Raw genomic sequence first — 16,114 nt, forward strand, 5'->3', positions numbered from 1 at the left:
CCACGTCTGCTGATCACACACCTGCTGATAGGAATGTTACTGTATCTGATGGATGGATTGATATATCAATATATAGATATATCAATCATAGAAAATGTTTTAAATGTGACCTCAAATATCAAATACAGTGTTACTGAATGCTGTAACAACAGGCAAAACTAAGTGACTTTATAGCCTCATTACTCATCATGAGTTTTAACTATGCTAAGATTTTTTCATGTTAATGCCGCTAACACAGGGTTTTAATCAAGCTTAGGTAAGTGTTTTATGCTGGTCAGGATCACAGTGGATACAGAGATATACCAGGAATACAGACTGAATGAGACACTTGTCTGTTGCAGGGCATAGCCAGTCCAGTTACAAGCATATTTTGGAAGGTGGTGGTTACCTGGAAAATCCAAAGGAAACCCAGAAGGATTATAAGAACAAGCACAAATACACCACCCTGATTGTACCTTAGTATGCAATAAACCTTCTGATAGCCAGTGGATCACTACAAGATAAAAGACCACCACATTTTTTTTCTCTATAAGAAAATCTAATGCAGGTTCAAATAAAAAGTAGTTTATTTCCCGAACAGCTTTATAAAAATAAAAACTAGTATGTATATAATCACTTTTAAAGTACCAAACCCTTGTATCCCTTTCTTGTAGGGTGCAGGCTTGTTATTAAGTACAAACCATCTGACTAATTTAGACTCCTCACTCCCACTATAATTAGCATCCAGAGGATCATTTACTGCCCCAGTGGGGGGGGTCACTTTCCAATAAGATGAAACTATTACACACCAAATGTCAGCTATCTTCTAGTTCATAGTGTTCTTTATCCTATTGTATGTTACTGTTTATGTGGACACAATGTACATGCATTGTTTCAGCATCTAAACAGCTACATTAACAGGATTACATTAGCATGAAATGCAGTATCCCATGAATACTATATACATATACTGTTTTTCAATACAGGTATATTCAAGCATGGAATGTTCTATCTGTTTTTGTGCCTTCTAAACTACACCAAAAATCCCCCAAACTCTTCTGTAAATTATTCACCTGAGATTACTAAAGAATAGAAACTTTCACAGTTCTAAACACTTCAGTGCTTCTAAAGTTCATCTTTTTTTTCTTTTTTGATGGGGTAGTCCATGCCAAAGAAGGAAGAGGGCCTGCCATGGATATCTCTTTCCCGCTTAACGAAGGCTGAGAACGATGAGACACAGTTGCCTATAAAATGGTCAGCTTTGCCCAAGATGTACAGGTCAAGTTGAGCTACATCTGGATGAACACTGACCACCTTCACCTGCATAAAAAGAAAGCAAAAATGACGTTGTGGACAGGATAAAGTAAAGAATGAGGTTAAAACACATTAATGTTTATAAACCATTTGATACCATTCTCAGTCTACAAAGATCAATAAAATGTCTTCAATCAAAAGGACTAGAAAGCCAAATGACCTACATTACTAAGAACCTAATTAATGACTTTTGTAAAACATCAGTGAATACTTGATTCTGATTGGTCAGAGGTTGTTCAGAATGATCATGACTTGGTAGTATGAGTTGGTAGTCATTGCAAATTAGATTTATGTTTATGTGTTCGTTTTTATATTACACTTTTGCTCTTATAGTATATATGGACATACATGCATATACAGCACATATATGTATATAAACAAACAAATATGTGCAATTGTTTATATGCTGAAGGTATCAACTAGAGATATTTATATTCCAATGTAAAAACTATAAAAGCGTTCTTTGTCAAAACTTTTCAGGACAGAGGATTGTGTTGCGCAGAAACATATGCTGCAATTGCTGTAGTTTCAAGCAAAAGAAGAAAAGAAAGTGAGGTTGGTGAGGGAATGACTGTTTATAGCTCTTACAACATGAGATATATGTTGTAAGAGCAACATATAAAAACTTGAAAAAAACTTTTTTCATGGTTGTTCTGTTAAATTAAATAACTATAGCTGAATAAAATATTAAAGAATAAGAAATTGTTAGCTTTGACAAGTTGCTAAGGAGTAAGAAGAAATATATACTTTAAAGACATGCTGTTATTGGAAAATAATCCAGTTAGAGAGCTGGTAACGTATAACACCAACCCACTGCTGAGATTTTTTCTTGTAATTTCTTGTAGAAAGACACGGTCACGTTTAATTCTTATTATTACTGTATATGAAATAATTATATGAAATTCTCATATCAAAACACCCAACAATAGCTAAACAATAGATAACAATAGTTTAAAAAGTAGACAGGAGAATGTTTAAAGTGTGCTTAAATAAAGGCATCAAATACAAGTCACCTTTCCTTTGAAGAGTTTCTCGATATCAGAGCTGTGAGACTCCGAGTCAGTGGCAATGTAGACAGACCGAGCTTTGGTCTTTTTCACCCAGAGCTCGACAGCTCGCAGGATTTCTTTCAGATCAGGCAGACACATGGCCATGGTGAGCTGTACTGCTGTCTGCCTGTCATAACCAACACACTGCGGCGAGGCCATAAAGTGGGGACCGGCTTCACCTGACTCCAGCAACTTGCAGGCATTTTGCTAGAGGAGATGAGGAAATGAATTAGACACAGAATCTGCTAGTAGTAAAAACTAGAGGCCTATAGAATTAAAGTCTAGTTTAACATGGCTGTTAGTATTCATTTGAGTTTATAGCCATAACTAGTTCTTAGTGGTATTTAGAAATGTAGAAGTCAGTGTTGTACCAGTTTGAAACTGTACTGTATTTTCTGAAATACTGGATTAGTTTTTTTTAATGCAGTGAATGCATTTATTTATGGCAGACATGATACAGATCTTATTTGTGAACAAAGTACAACTTGCAACATACATGACTCAAATAAACCCACAAACAAATGAATGCAAACCTTAGGGCAGGCGTCTGTAACCTTAAACACACAAAGAGCCATTTGGACCCGTTTCCCACAGAAAAAAAAACACATGGAGCCACAAAACCCTTTTGACATCTAAAATGAAGAGAACACTGCATTTATCGTTTTTTACCTTTATGGAAAGTATTGAAAAAACTGTAGTGCGTTGCATTTATGAAATCAATGAACTGCTACCAAGAAAACGAAATTTTATTTCGGCAGGCAAACAAAAATATTTTGGAACAGTTTGAACTAACCTTAAGAAAAAAGACGCTGGGTTGAAGGTTACTTTCAAATAAAATGTTTAATTATAATTGAGTCCTCTTCATTTTCATGACCAGGTTTTGAAGACAGGCAAGCGTGACATCTCCAACCCCCTAAACTAACTAAAATAAAATAAATTTTACTTTTTAATTTTAAAAAGTGGTGGCTCAACTGGTTAAGGCTCTGGGTTGTTGATCGGAGAATCGGGGTTCAAGACCGAGCAGAGCCAAGCTGCCACTGCTGGACCCTTGAGCAAGGCCCTCAATTCTCCCTGGAATCCTTCTATGCCCCCCGTTCTGTTCTGTTCTTTTAACCCTTTACCACTTTAAGACACAAATGCAGCAGTACTGCAGTTTTAGACACATCCCAACAGCACTTACCCAGTCTGATCCAATGCGGAGGTGAATCCCTACATAAGGTCTGAGAAGCAGTGTGTCGATGTGCTTCTCTCCATCCTGCACCAACGTATCAGCCCACACAACATAGCGCTGCAGGCCCACATGCTCCTCCAACACAGGAAACTGGGCTGGAGCTCCAGGAAGAGCCAGCACCGGGTGCTCCGCCGGGGGAAATCTGAAATTATGTATTTACCTGCACTTCTATGATGGCTCACTAAATAACACATTTTGGTGATCAGTCACTCTAGATGAAGTAGTGCAATCAAAATCATGACACATTTCACCTTTTACTCCAATGTGGAATGTAGTAGGAGCTGAAATACAGGCCAACAAATGGGACAGAATGATCAAATTCAACACCAAGGTGGTCCCAGAATGGACCAAATGGATTTCCGTCCTGTGGAAAAAGAAAAGAAAATCAGTAATTAACCTAAAAGGCCAGTAGAGGGCAGGGCTTTATTACTGATGCAGGGAACTCTTAAGTCATCTATTAAAACGCAAAATAAAATGCCTCAATAACATTTCATACAGGTATCTTTAAATTTTAAAGTTGCATCTTAACAAATTTGTCTGTGAGTCTTTTCCCAAACAAAGAAATTAGGGATATTTCCCACCTATCTGGAAAAAAAGGGCAAAAATGATGCATTAAATGGCTAAATTATTATCATATTCATCATCATATTACTGACTTTTGTTAATATAATTTTTATATTTGACAATCCATGTTGTTATTCTTTATCATGCTACAGGTAGGAGCATAGAGACCAATGAATAAACAACAATATTTTCTGCATCCTTAGAGTATTCTTTAGTGGCTTGAAGTCAGTGTTTAATACTACCTAAGATGTGGCTTGTAAAGCAACAGCAGTTATTCTAAAGCTGTTATGTTCTGAAACATCTTCCCACCAAAACCCATCACACCTTCATAGGGCAGCTCTTCTTATCTGAACTCCGCTGGATGGCCGACTCGAAGCAATAAGCAACTCTCTGGCCTGGTGGCCAGTGTGTAGGAGCCAGATGGTCCATGAAATATTCCAGACTCACCACACGGTGGTACTGCTTCAGAGGCTCTAGCTGGAAATATTCACTGTACGGAACATGCACCTGTTACAGAGGAGTAGAAAGCAAACTGAATATACAGTAAAACAGTGTTTACTGCCATAGAGGCTAGACTGATTTCATTCAGGAAGTTAAACTAACAACGCACAAATTTATAGTGCATAGTCTAGCCAGCTGCCAATGAATTATATTCCTTGATGATGAGTGATAAAATAAGTATTCTTGTGATATACATTTAATCCACTAGTATTACAGAAAAAATCCTTTATCCATGACAGTGTAGTGTTGGTTTGCTAATGGGACTATGGTCCCAGCTCTCTTCAGGTCATTGACCAGGTCCTCCCGTGTAGTTCTAGGCTGATCCCTCACCTTTCTCAGGATCATTGATACCCCACGAGGCGAGATCTTGCATGGAGCCCCAGTCCGAGGGAGATTGACAGTCATCTTGAATGTCTTCCATTTTCTAATAATTGCGCCAACAGTTGTTGCCTTCTCACCAAGCTGTTTGCCTATTGTCCTGTTCCCCATCCCAGCCTTCTGCAGGTCTACAGCATTCTGCAGGTCTAGGTTTTGTCCCTAGTGTCCTTAGACAGTTCTTTGGTCATAAAGTTAAGGAGTTTGAGGAGAGGTTGGGGTCTGATTGATTGAGTGTGTGGATAGGTGTCTTTTGTACAGGGAACGAGTTCAAACAGATGTAATTAATACAGCTAATGAGTGGAGATTAGGAGGGCTTCTTAAAGACAAACTAACAGGTCTGTGAGAGCCAGAATTCTTGCTAGGTGACCAAATACTTATTTCAATGTGATTTTCTAGATTTTCCTTTTTAAATGCTGTCTCTTAACAGTTGAGGTGTATCTACGTTTGCCCCACTGTATATCCAAAGCCCACGTTAATGTTACAAGGCCCTGCTTATAAAAATAAATAAATAAAGTCTTTAATGAGTTGGAAGTCGTACTAGACGCATGATATAGGAAAAGTGGACCTACGTTTGATAAAACGTCACTCTCTTCTGATTTTGCCACAGTATCATAGTTTGGTCTAATTTAATGCGAGTTATTCAATGCTGATGACATACAGAGACGTCCCTATGTGAGCACACAGCATGAGTGAATGGCACAAGAGACTGTAACTCACGTTAGCATACGGAGGCGCGTGATGTCGGTAAACGATCCACGGCGGAACCGCTAAAGTCCGGTTCAGCATTTTGGCAAAAGCCAAAGAGCCAAGAAGATGATCTGCCTGGTTTCCAAAACGACCTGAGATAAAGACAAACTTTGTTTGAGTTAAAGCACCTTTTAACAGCTCTGAGAGAAGATAAGTGCGGTTAGAAATCGACACAAATCCGACACTGATGTTTGTTTTTGTTTAGCATAATTCCTTCTGTCGCAAAATGAACAATTACCCATGCAGGGACAGTAAAGAATGTATCCATTTTCGTCCCAAGTCAAGTCGGTAGCGTTAATGAAGGTATTTAGTGAAATAACTGTTACGTGTATCCAACTTAGATATAAAAGTTTAAACAGACTTGGTTTCGCCGCCATTGTGAATCGACTAGATTCCCACAATGCACCACGAAGAACAGAGAGCAGGATTAACCCTTGCCATGCTGCGAGCCTCAGACACTGAAATGACAGTAAATTAAATCCCAAATGGCGTCTCTGCACTGCTGTTTGTAAATAGACTGCCTGTGTGCCTTTTATTATATTAACCTATTCTGATAACATATTTTAGAATTGGGACAAAATATTTCTGTTCATCTCTTATGATAATAAGCACATGTACATTTATTTATTTGGGATGACGTTTTGTCCTTCACCCAGACTCACAATTCATCTGATCCAAACAGTATTAAGAGCCTTCTCAAAGACCCACTGGTAACAGTTTGGTATTACTGGGATTGGAACTCACAACCTTCCATTCAGTAGTCCTGCACTGCCGCCACCACCCATGTAGACAATAAGGGTTATGCAAACACGCTGTAATTTTTGTTTTCTCTTTGATCCTGAGCTAAAGTGATTGTCTGTGCAAAGTTTGCATGCTCTCCATGTGTTTGTTTGGGGTGTCCTCAATGGTTCTCTGATATCCTTCTCCTGTCCAAAAACATACTAGCAGATTAGCTAGCTACAATAAACTGCCATAGATGTGAAAGTGTGTGTGTGTGTGTGTGTGTGTGTGTGTGTGTGTGTGTGTGTGTGTGTGTGTGTGTGTGTGTGTGTGTGTACATGCTCTGTCTCCTGCAATACACTGGCAACCATTTCTCCGCAGATTCTTCTACCTTGTAACTAATGTTGCAAGTTTTGTCTCTGGAATATCTGTGACCCTGCCAAAGTATGTGTATGGTGTATAAGACAGTATTACTGTTGATTGGTTGTCAAAGGCAATTAAGTTGCTTATGAATAGGTTGTTCGTATATTGTATGTAGAAAAGATATATATTTTTTTTTCTTCAAATCAAGTCAAGTGGCACATTGGAACAAAACATTGTTTAACGAGGAACAATACAGTGGCAGGACTACAAAAAGCTCAGATACATGACAGTGTGAAACGAATGCAAACAATACCATTAATATACAGGACAATATATACACAGGAGAGAGCAAAGTAACTATACAGGACAACTGTCATGATGCTCTGGACAATTCCCTTCCGGAACACCAGGGGGCGTTCTGGTAGGGTTTTATTTTGTCTTGTGCAATGTGCTTTTGTTTGATTTGTGTGTTTGCCCTGCCCGAACCTTGGCCCATTCCTGCCTCTGCACACCTTATCCTTATGTATCACTAATTACCTCCCCTATTTATACCTGTTGTATTGTGTGTTTTGCTGAGTCCTCATTGTTGTGAGTCATTTGTTACCTGGTGGTCTCCGGTTTATGTTTTGTATTTTAGTTGCTCATTTTTTTGTCTTACTATATTCCTGTCTCTTGTATTGTTGATTTATTAATAAGACACCTGTCTGTCTCCTATCCCTGCATTTGGATTCTATTCCCTTGGAGACATCCACCCTTGACATTCTCTCCATTATGTCCATTCAGGTCCAGAAAAAAATTAAAAAAACAAAAATCATCTTTGGTTCTGTTGACATTAGAATAAATAAATTGGTGTCTACTCCATTCTGCATGTTGATTCACCTCCTTCCTCCACACTGACTCTTGGCAATGTAATTCACAACTGTCAATCACTAGCAAGCTTGATATTGTAATTTAAATTGTATTTTACAGGTGTGAGTCAGTGGTATAATCAGCTGTGAGCTGAGCTCACAGCACTGGGGAGTGCTGGTGTTCAGTGTGATTGAGGTAAAGTTGCAGGTACTGATGGACTGGGATGTTCTAGTAAGAATGTCCAGAAGCAGGCTCAGATTTCTATGAAATGGAGTGGAATGATTTGCATTGAATTTTGAACTGAAGTCTTTGAACAGCATTCTCACATAATTGTCATTTGTTCAACTAGGTCAGAGACAAGAAGATGGCAGCAGTTATGGAATCATCTGTTGAGCCAATGAGACCCTAGGCATAATGAAATGGGTCCAAGTGTGAAGACCGCTCTTTATGTTTCATAACTAGTAATGCAAAAGTGTTGCAAAAGGCTGGTAGTTATTGAGGCTGGTCACAGATGAATTCTTTGGCATAGGGATGATGGTGGTTATCTTGAAGCACACTTTGGCTCAAGGAGATGTTCATATCTATTAAGATATCTGCAGGTTGATGAGCACATTGCCTAAGCACATACTCATACTGTCAGGACCAGCTTTCAACTTTCCATTGGACAGAGCTTTCACAATGTACTGTCAACTGTACTTGGTTGGTAAGAGTTGGGGTAGTCTTCCCTACTAGAATGTTGTTCTATACTTCAAAAGATTAATAGAAATTGCTGTGTCTGAGAGTAAGACATCATTATTTCAGACATGTGATGGAGCTTTGTAGTTAGTGATGACCTGAATACCTTGCTACATATGTTATGTGTCCTTGGAGTTTTGGAACTGACTGTGGATTCTTTGTTCATAGTTGCACTTTGCTTCTTCAATGATCTGGGTCTGATTGGCCTTTGCTGTGCACAGGGCTGCCCTGTTGTCTAGACAACTGTCAGTTAACACTTAACTATGTCAACTGTCCACTTTCAGTGAACCTGTGCCCACTGTAGCCTTAAAGTCTTAATCCTGGCTGACAAGACTGGAACTTGATGTGGTATTTTACTGTTCTAGCTCATCTGCCTAAAAATTCAATGTGTACTAGTTACTGTAGACTTCCTGTCAAACCAGTCTGGTCTTTTTTCTTCTGAATTTTTTTCGGGTTTTTTTGCAGACTATACTGCAATTTGTACTCTATACTGTAACACACTATACTATAATGTATGATCATAATACTAATAATGAAATTCTCCCATGCTTATCCTTTAACTGTATAACTCTACCCTTTTGTGAAAAAAATAAGAGGGGGTAGTACAATTTTTGGATGTTTTTTATTATTTAAAATTCACTATATGGCCAAAGGTTTGCGCAGACCTGAACCTCACACCCATATGTGGTTCTTCCCAAAACAGGAAACCATAAAAAGCACACAGTTTTATAGAATGAATTTGTATTTTGTAGCATTACAATTTCCCTTCACTGGAACAAAGGAGCACAAAGCTGTTCCAGAATGACAATGCCCCTGTGCACCAAGCAAGGTCCATGCAGACACGGTTTAAGTGGTGGAATGGAAAACTGTGTGGCTTCACAGAGTCCTGACCTCAATCAAACTGAACACCGTTAGGATGAACTGGAATGCATACTGTACCATAGGCCCTTTTCACCTGATATAAGACTTCACTAATGCTCTTGTGGTTGAATAAGCCAATCCCCACAGCAGTGCTGCTAAATTTAGTGAAAGGCTTCCCAGAAAAGTGGAGGTTATTAATACAACAAATAGGTGGCTAAATCTGAATTGGAACATTCACAATGCACCATATGGATGCAGATGGAGTTAAAAATTATAATTCATGCAATATGATACAGTAGATACAAACACTAATTGCAGTAATGCAGATGTGTAAGTTATAATATTCAAGTAAGAGTTTAATCTAAATAATTGTACTAATGACAGATAATTGCCAACTAATTTCAGATAATGGCAGCACTGCAGAATACAGTATAGTATGGCATGTAATGCTGATGTTTAGTTATTAGGTGAAAACTGACAGTTAATGCTTAGACACTGAGTTCAGAATTAATACATCTGAAGGGGAAAAGCTGGTCTTTTTTGGCAAGTGTGTTCCAATCATGTTTTGTCTTCACTAAATGTAGTGTCTGGTGGTCATACACTGTGCAGATGTTGTACCATATTGTGATTTAGTTAGTAAATATACTTTCACCGATACAGTAATATAAGTTCACTATGATCTGAAAAGCAAGGTAAGCTTTCTTAAGTAATCTTCAGAAAGTTATGGGAAAGGAGGTATTTTTCCAGGAAAGGTGCTAAAAGAGACCAAAGGCACATACATAAAGAAAGGGGAGTGTTTGTGGCTCCTCAATGATGTCTGTTAGTCCACAATCAGTTCTTTTTTCAAAGACTGAGGTTTTTATTGGCAAACCATGTTACCATATAGTGAAAACTTTCCCTTGTCAGGAAAATCACACTATTGCAAACTTCACTACAGTGTTTGAGCTGAGCGTAACTCAGAGGTTGAGAGGGAGCAGATAAGCAGACTTAGCGCACAGCTTATTTTTATTTTGGTGGTGGAGGAGTTGTTTTTGCCTAGTCTAACAGACTGTTCTGTTCCAGATGAGTCAGGTCAGACTGAAGAGATGAGGTAATGGTGTTAGCTAATGCGGTAACTGTTAAGGCGATAGGCATACTGATAGGGATCCAGCCCCTTAAAGTGAAGATGGGGTTAGAGCAACAGAATGGAAGATGTTAAGGGCTGTTGTTGTATACTTTGATACACCTTGGGCAAACATTAAGTTGAATATATCTACGTACACACCGGGTAGCTGCTTTGTACATGTTGCCAGGAATGCCATCGGGGACACCTTGTGTATGTACACCTTGCTCATGGTGGACCACACATCTGTGGTGTAGAAAGAGAGCCCGGTGTCACCAAGTGAAAGCTCAGCTTTGGTAAACGCTGTTGCATTTTTCAAAGCAAGCATAAAACTGTTTGTGTTACTACAGGAAGGATCGGGTTGAGAGAATGATACAGGCTGGCTTGTAGTGTGTCAGAACCTGGATGTCTTTTCATGCATTGAGGGTCAGAGGTGTCAAAGTTATCTGCCACTGCAGCTATCTACAGCTTGTATACATGGTTGGAATCCTCTGAGGTTGGCCTGGATGCAATGTGAGCTTTCTTTAATCTTGAAAGCAGAATATTGTGCCTTCAGTAGTAGATGGACCTCTTTATTCATCCATCATTTTTATTTGGATATATAACTATCTTAAGGGCAATGACACATATGTTATTATGGTGAAGAACTGTGTTATAGCAGGTATAGATGTCAATGTCCATATCATAGCCATGTGTGGAGAGAGCAACACATGTGCTTCAGTCTGTATGCTGGATCACAAAAACGTGGCATTTTAACAGGTACGTGTAGACTTTTTACATCTACTTTTAAAAGTGTAACTTTCTGTATTTCTTTTTTAGATAAGAGGTCTTGTGTAAGGTATAGGAACATGGATAACTGTAATGCAGTTCATTGCTTATTGTTCTATGTGTAACTTTTGTTCCCACTGCTTTCACTATGCAATTGGTCTTTGAGTGAACACTGGCTTCTTTCTCAGGATTGTCCTTATTGTTATCCTAAGAGTGCATTGTGAAATCATCTCTGGACAAGCGTGTCTGATTAGTAGTGGTTTCATGAACTTTTTACCTGCATATTACCAAATCAAATGAACTAACAGGAATGTTTAAGGTTTGCGTTTATAGCTCTGGGTTGTTGTTTTTTCATTTACGTGTTGTTTAATAATGTTTGTAACTATGTAAATAACTATGTAAATAACTATGTAAATACACTGTTGAAGCACCCTTTTATTTTATTGCTCATCTTGACTTCGCGATACTTCTCACTCTTGCAAAAACATTCTAGAGGCACCAAATTGTAAGGGAATCTTCCGTGCATAGCCCAATTCATGTCACTCCACAGATTTTAAATTGGATTCAGGTCTGGGATCTGGCTAGGTCATTCAGAACCATTGATCTTCTTTTGGTTAAGCCATTCCTTTGTTGATTTGGATGCATGCTTTGAGTCATTGTCATGCTGAAATTTGAAATTCCTTTTCATCTTTAGCTTAGTAGCAGACACCTGAAGGCTTTGTACTAGAGGAACTATTCATGATTCCCTGCACCTTGACAAAAGGCCCAGTTCAGCACTGTGGGTATGGTGACCTTTTTTTTGCTTCCAACATTCGTTTTGGATCGATGGATTTATTATAACTTTAGAATTCATCAGACCATGACACCTTTTTCCACATCATTTGTGATTTATTTGAACTTGGTCCGCATTGACACCCTCCCCTATAGCCCAGACATGAGAGATTGTCAAATGCGGAGAGTAATCAATACTTGTCAGGTATTCTTGCAGCTCCTTTAATGTTGCCATAGCTCTTTTGGCAGTAAGATTTTGGTAAGATTTTGTCTTGTCATTTTTTTGAGAGTCATCCTGTTCTCGGTTATTACACTGTTGTACTCTTTGTTGATGATGGTCTTTAAGATGTTCACTTGTACATCCATTGTTTTTGAAATTATGTTATACCTCTTGCTCAATACCTTTCAACAAGTGAAATAAGATACATGATTTGCAGACCACAGCTTTAGCAGTCAGATGAAATAAAAAAGATTTGAAGAAAAACCTTCAGATACAGCTGATCTTTATTTGGGTTAATCTGAATAATTTTATTAATGACAGCTGTATGATATTCACTTTTAAACATGAGATTATATGCAATTGGTTTGTTTTGAACACAGCCACATCCCAATTATAAAAAGGTATGCACACCAGGTATTTGTAACTAACTATAATAACCTAAAATAGTTCTGATTGTTTTTCAATATATTTGTATTTATTATGATTTGACTTTGAGTGTTAAAAAAGTTCTGAAGTGAATTATCGTGGCAAAACCTGCTAATTTAACAGGGGTTTGTAGACTAAATTCTATGTAATGTATGTATGTATGTATGTATGTATGTATGTATGTATGTATGTATGTATGTATGTATGTATACTATGATATCGAGGTAAATTGAAGATTTACATTTCTCATTTAGGAAATAGAGATATGTCTCGACTCTCTCTATGGAATGAATATGTCCTCTGTGTTTTTATGATTGAGCAAAGCTAAATTGGTACATTTTTAAGCTTAATCCAGTATATGGTTAGATAAGTTTTCTAGGCAAACATTTAAACTAACCACCTCTCCCAACCCCCTATTCGATCACCATATCTTTTACCGTTTCCTCTCTCTTTTGTTGTTCCACGCTTTCTTCTGTCTATCACCTTCTTCTTTCTGTCCCTCCTACCCTACATAGTGGCCCATCCCCCACACTGAAATGTTCACTCTCACACACGCACACACATACACACATGCAGACATTCACACAAAGTTTTTCATTCTAGAGATGACGGCAGAGATAAGAATGCAAAGCAAGCCTCGTTTGTCTGCTTCTGTCATACCTGAATTTTGAAAAGTCGGTCGGTTGAGGGAGCGAATCAGACCTTCAAAGGCCATGAGATAGAACTGAAAACAATTGTTTTTCATTGTTTTTCTACATGCAGCTTGCAGTACGTGTTCACTTAGCAAAAGAACAAATGTTTCCTTTTCTGCAAACTACATCAACTATTAGGCACAAAGAATTTTGTTTATAAAGTTTTTGTTTATGAATTTTTAAAAGTAATAGCAATAAACCATTTATTCTTTCAATCCACATACTTGATTCCTTCTGAGAACATGATGTTAACATATGTCATCACATTTCTTGCTAATTTCTTATTTCTTATATGCACCAGTTTAAGGGTGTACAGTAAGCAGTATCTTTATGTAATTGCTTGATTAGAAGTATAAAACTACAAGTTTCAGAGTATATGACGTCATTATCCAGGACATTTCTGGGTCCACCCATGCTCTTTATCAGCTACAGACAGATCCAATACACTGACTATCTAAAAATGATACAGTACCAACCATTCTCTCTCTCTCTCTCTCTCTCTCTCTCTCTCTCTCTCTCTCTCTCTCTCTCTCTCTGTCTGTTTCCCTGTTTTCCATGTTGTTCCAAAATCATACACTTATATCTCTCCACTGTTTATTTCTGCATGCTTAACCCCTCAGGAAACACTATCTAATAATACATGTTACTACATGTTACCTGAAGCTATTTTAAGTCCCTACATGTTCAGAGAACGAAAGAAAAGTGGCACTGTTAATTAATATGTATATATGGTCAATTTAAGTAGTAAACATAACACAGGAAGAATGGAAGAGATTAGAGTGTTTCTAATCATCCTCTCAGATGTATTAAGACTGTGGTTGACTTCATTTGCTCCAACTGTTCCTCCCAGCCAAACAAACATCTGTGGGTTTTTTCTGTGTTCACAAACTTAACATTATCCTTTAACGACATGTATACAACTGCTCATCCAGTGTTGCTGGGGAAAAAAAGAAGGTTAACCACAGTCAACAAATAAAGCAATTGCTTATTTCCTAAGATAGACTTTCCACACATGGATGTAGAGAACTAGTTCATTGGTTTACTATATACAAAGATGTGAATGGGATATTAATATCACTTGAAAGTCACAGGGCATTGGTTCTAAGAGATGAGGCTATAAAAAATTCCCACACTTTGTTGGTGGTTGTGTGGTACATCTACCCTTCATGAGTTGTTTATCACTAACCACCTCACTCTTATACACCTACCATATGTTTTAAACCAAACAGATTAAAAAAAACAAAAAAACACCTCACCCCTATTCAGAGGCAAAAAGAAAGAGAGGCAGTAAAGGAGTCAATTCTATAAGCTGCCTACTCCTCTGGTGAGGAAATGCACTCCAGATGTGTACAAATCGCCCATTCTTTTAATTGCTATTATCATGTTTAGGGTTTGACCACTAGCTATGGACTCATAAATAGCTACAGCTGATTGCCCTATCGACTGACAATAAATATTTTGGCTGTGTGTGTTTGTACAACTTTCTCTTTTTTTGGCTATCATCAAATTTGTGGAGGGGTGAATGAGGAAATTGGCATTTGCATCTTGCATGGTTAATCAGATCCTAATTAGGGGCTGGTTGGGTTGGAGCAGAGGAGTGGTTGAGCCTTTGAAACTCACCCTCCCCTTGTTCTTCTTAATGGCTTCTTTTACAAGCCTGTTTGAGGTGGAAAGAGCAGGGGGGAACTGACAGGGCTGCCAACAGAGCGCATGGCATTTCAAACGGCACTTTAAAATCAATCTGGATCCCCTAAATGACAGGCCACCCCTTGGCTGTAATCACCCTGAACCACAAGCTCAAAAAAATACATGGCTCTTTACATCAGAAAATAAACATAAGATAATGAAAGAAGACCAGCTTAAGTCATAAAATGATGCAACTGCATGTGTGTTCAGCCTCACCTTCGAAGTTAGAGAATGATGAGAATATTTTGCCAAATAATGTGGAATAGGTGATGTTTAAAAGAAATAACAAATGTGTAGGAAAAATAAAATAAAGAAAGATAGAAAGGCATGTGCTACCTAATACAAATACAGGATACAAATATGAATGCAATTCTAGATTGATTCTAGTCTCTTTTAAATCTCACTAGCTATAATTGATTAAAGTTGATCCATCACACACATCTGCAGTCAGGGACACACTATGCCATTTTAACTTGGTCAGCCAGAATGGCATTAAACAAATCCTAAACCTCAGGGGTGCTGCGGTAGCGCCAGCACTCCTTCTTCCTGCATCCTTGTGTAATAATCAAACCCTTAGCGAAGGCTATAGAAAAATATCTTAGTGGTCAACCAGCTTAATGTCACACAAATTAACAATAAGAAATACTTCATATAAAAAATATTTTTTAACAAACCCGCATGAATCACAATGATTGCAACGCCTGCATTTACTTTAGATTCTGTGTTCATTATACATAAAAGTGGAGATTATGTTCTTTCATGTAAACCCATCCTTCTTTTTATATTTTTCTCCAAGCTGACCTTAAGTTTGACCATAAGTATTTTTCATCAAAAAGCTCTGTTTGACCGCAGAACTGTCTTGTCTCACTTGACCACAGAACTGGGCTCCTTCCAAATTTCCAGTGGCATTTAATGAATTCCAAGTGTTTCCATCTGTCAAAGAAAAAAACTTTTCCTTGTCTCACCTTAATATTTTATTGTAATGAAGGTGGTATCTAGTTGCAAATATGACTGATTTATGTTCATTGTGCTTAGTTATGCTATCATCTTCTGTAAATATCCAACCATCATTCTTGCTTCTCTAAGAATCTTGCCTCTCTACTTTAGAGCTTTGTTTGTTTTAAACTTTTTACTGATTGCCCTAACAAAAGATATGAG

General features: G+C 37.9%; 1 protein-coding gene across 1 annotated transcript; it reads right to left on the reverse strand.

The window, feature by feature from the left end:
* Positions 1-548: 548 nt before the first annotated feature.
* pofut1 (protein O-fucosyltransferase 1) lies at positions 549-6,210 on the reverse strand. The gene is made up of 7 exons (XM_027144959.2): positions 6,002-6,210; positions 5,734-5,855; positions 4,462-4,644; positions 3,825-3,937; positions 3,523-3,715; positions 2,307-2,549; positions 549-1,299 (listed from the first exon to the last, which is right to left on the reverse strand). The coding sequence occupies exons 1-7, from the start codon at positions 6,138-6,140 to the stop codon at positions 1,105-1,107; spliced, it is 1,188 nt and encodes a 395-aa protein (XP_027000760.1). The 5' UTR covers positions 6,141-6,210; the 3' UTR covers positions 549-1,104.
* Positions 6,211-16,114: the final 9,904 nt, after the last annotated feature.

This window comes from Tachysurus fulvidraco, chromosome 23 (assembly GCF_022655615.1).
Source record: "Tachysurus fulvidraco isolate hzauxx_2018 chromosome 23, HZAU_PFXX_2.0, whole genome shotgun sequence".
In the NCBI taxonomy this organism is placed as follows: domain Eukaryota; kingdom Metazoa; phylum Chordata; class Actinopteri; order Siluriformes; family Bagridae; genus Tachysurus; species Tachysurus fulvidraco.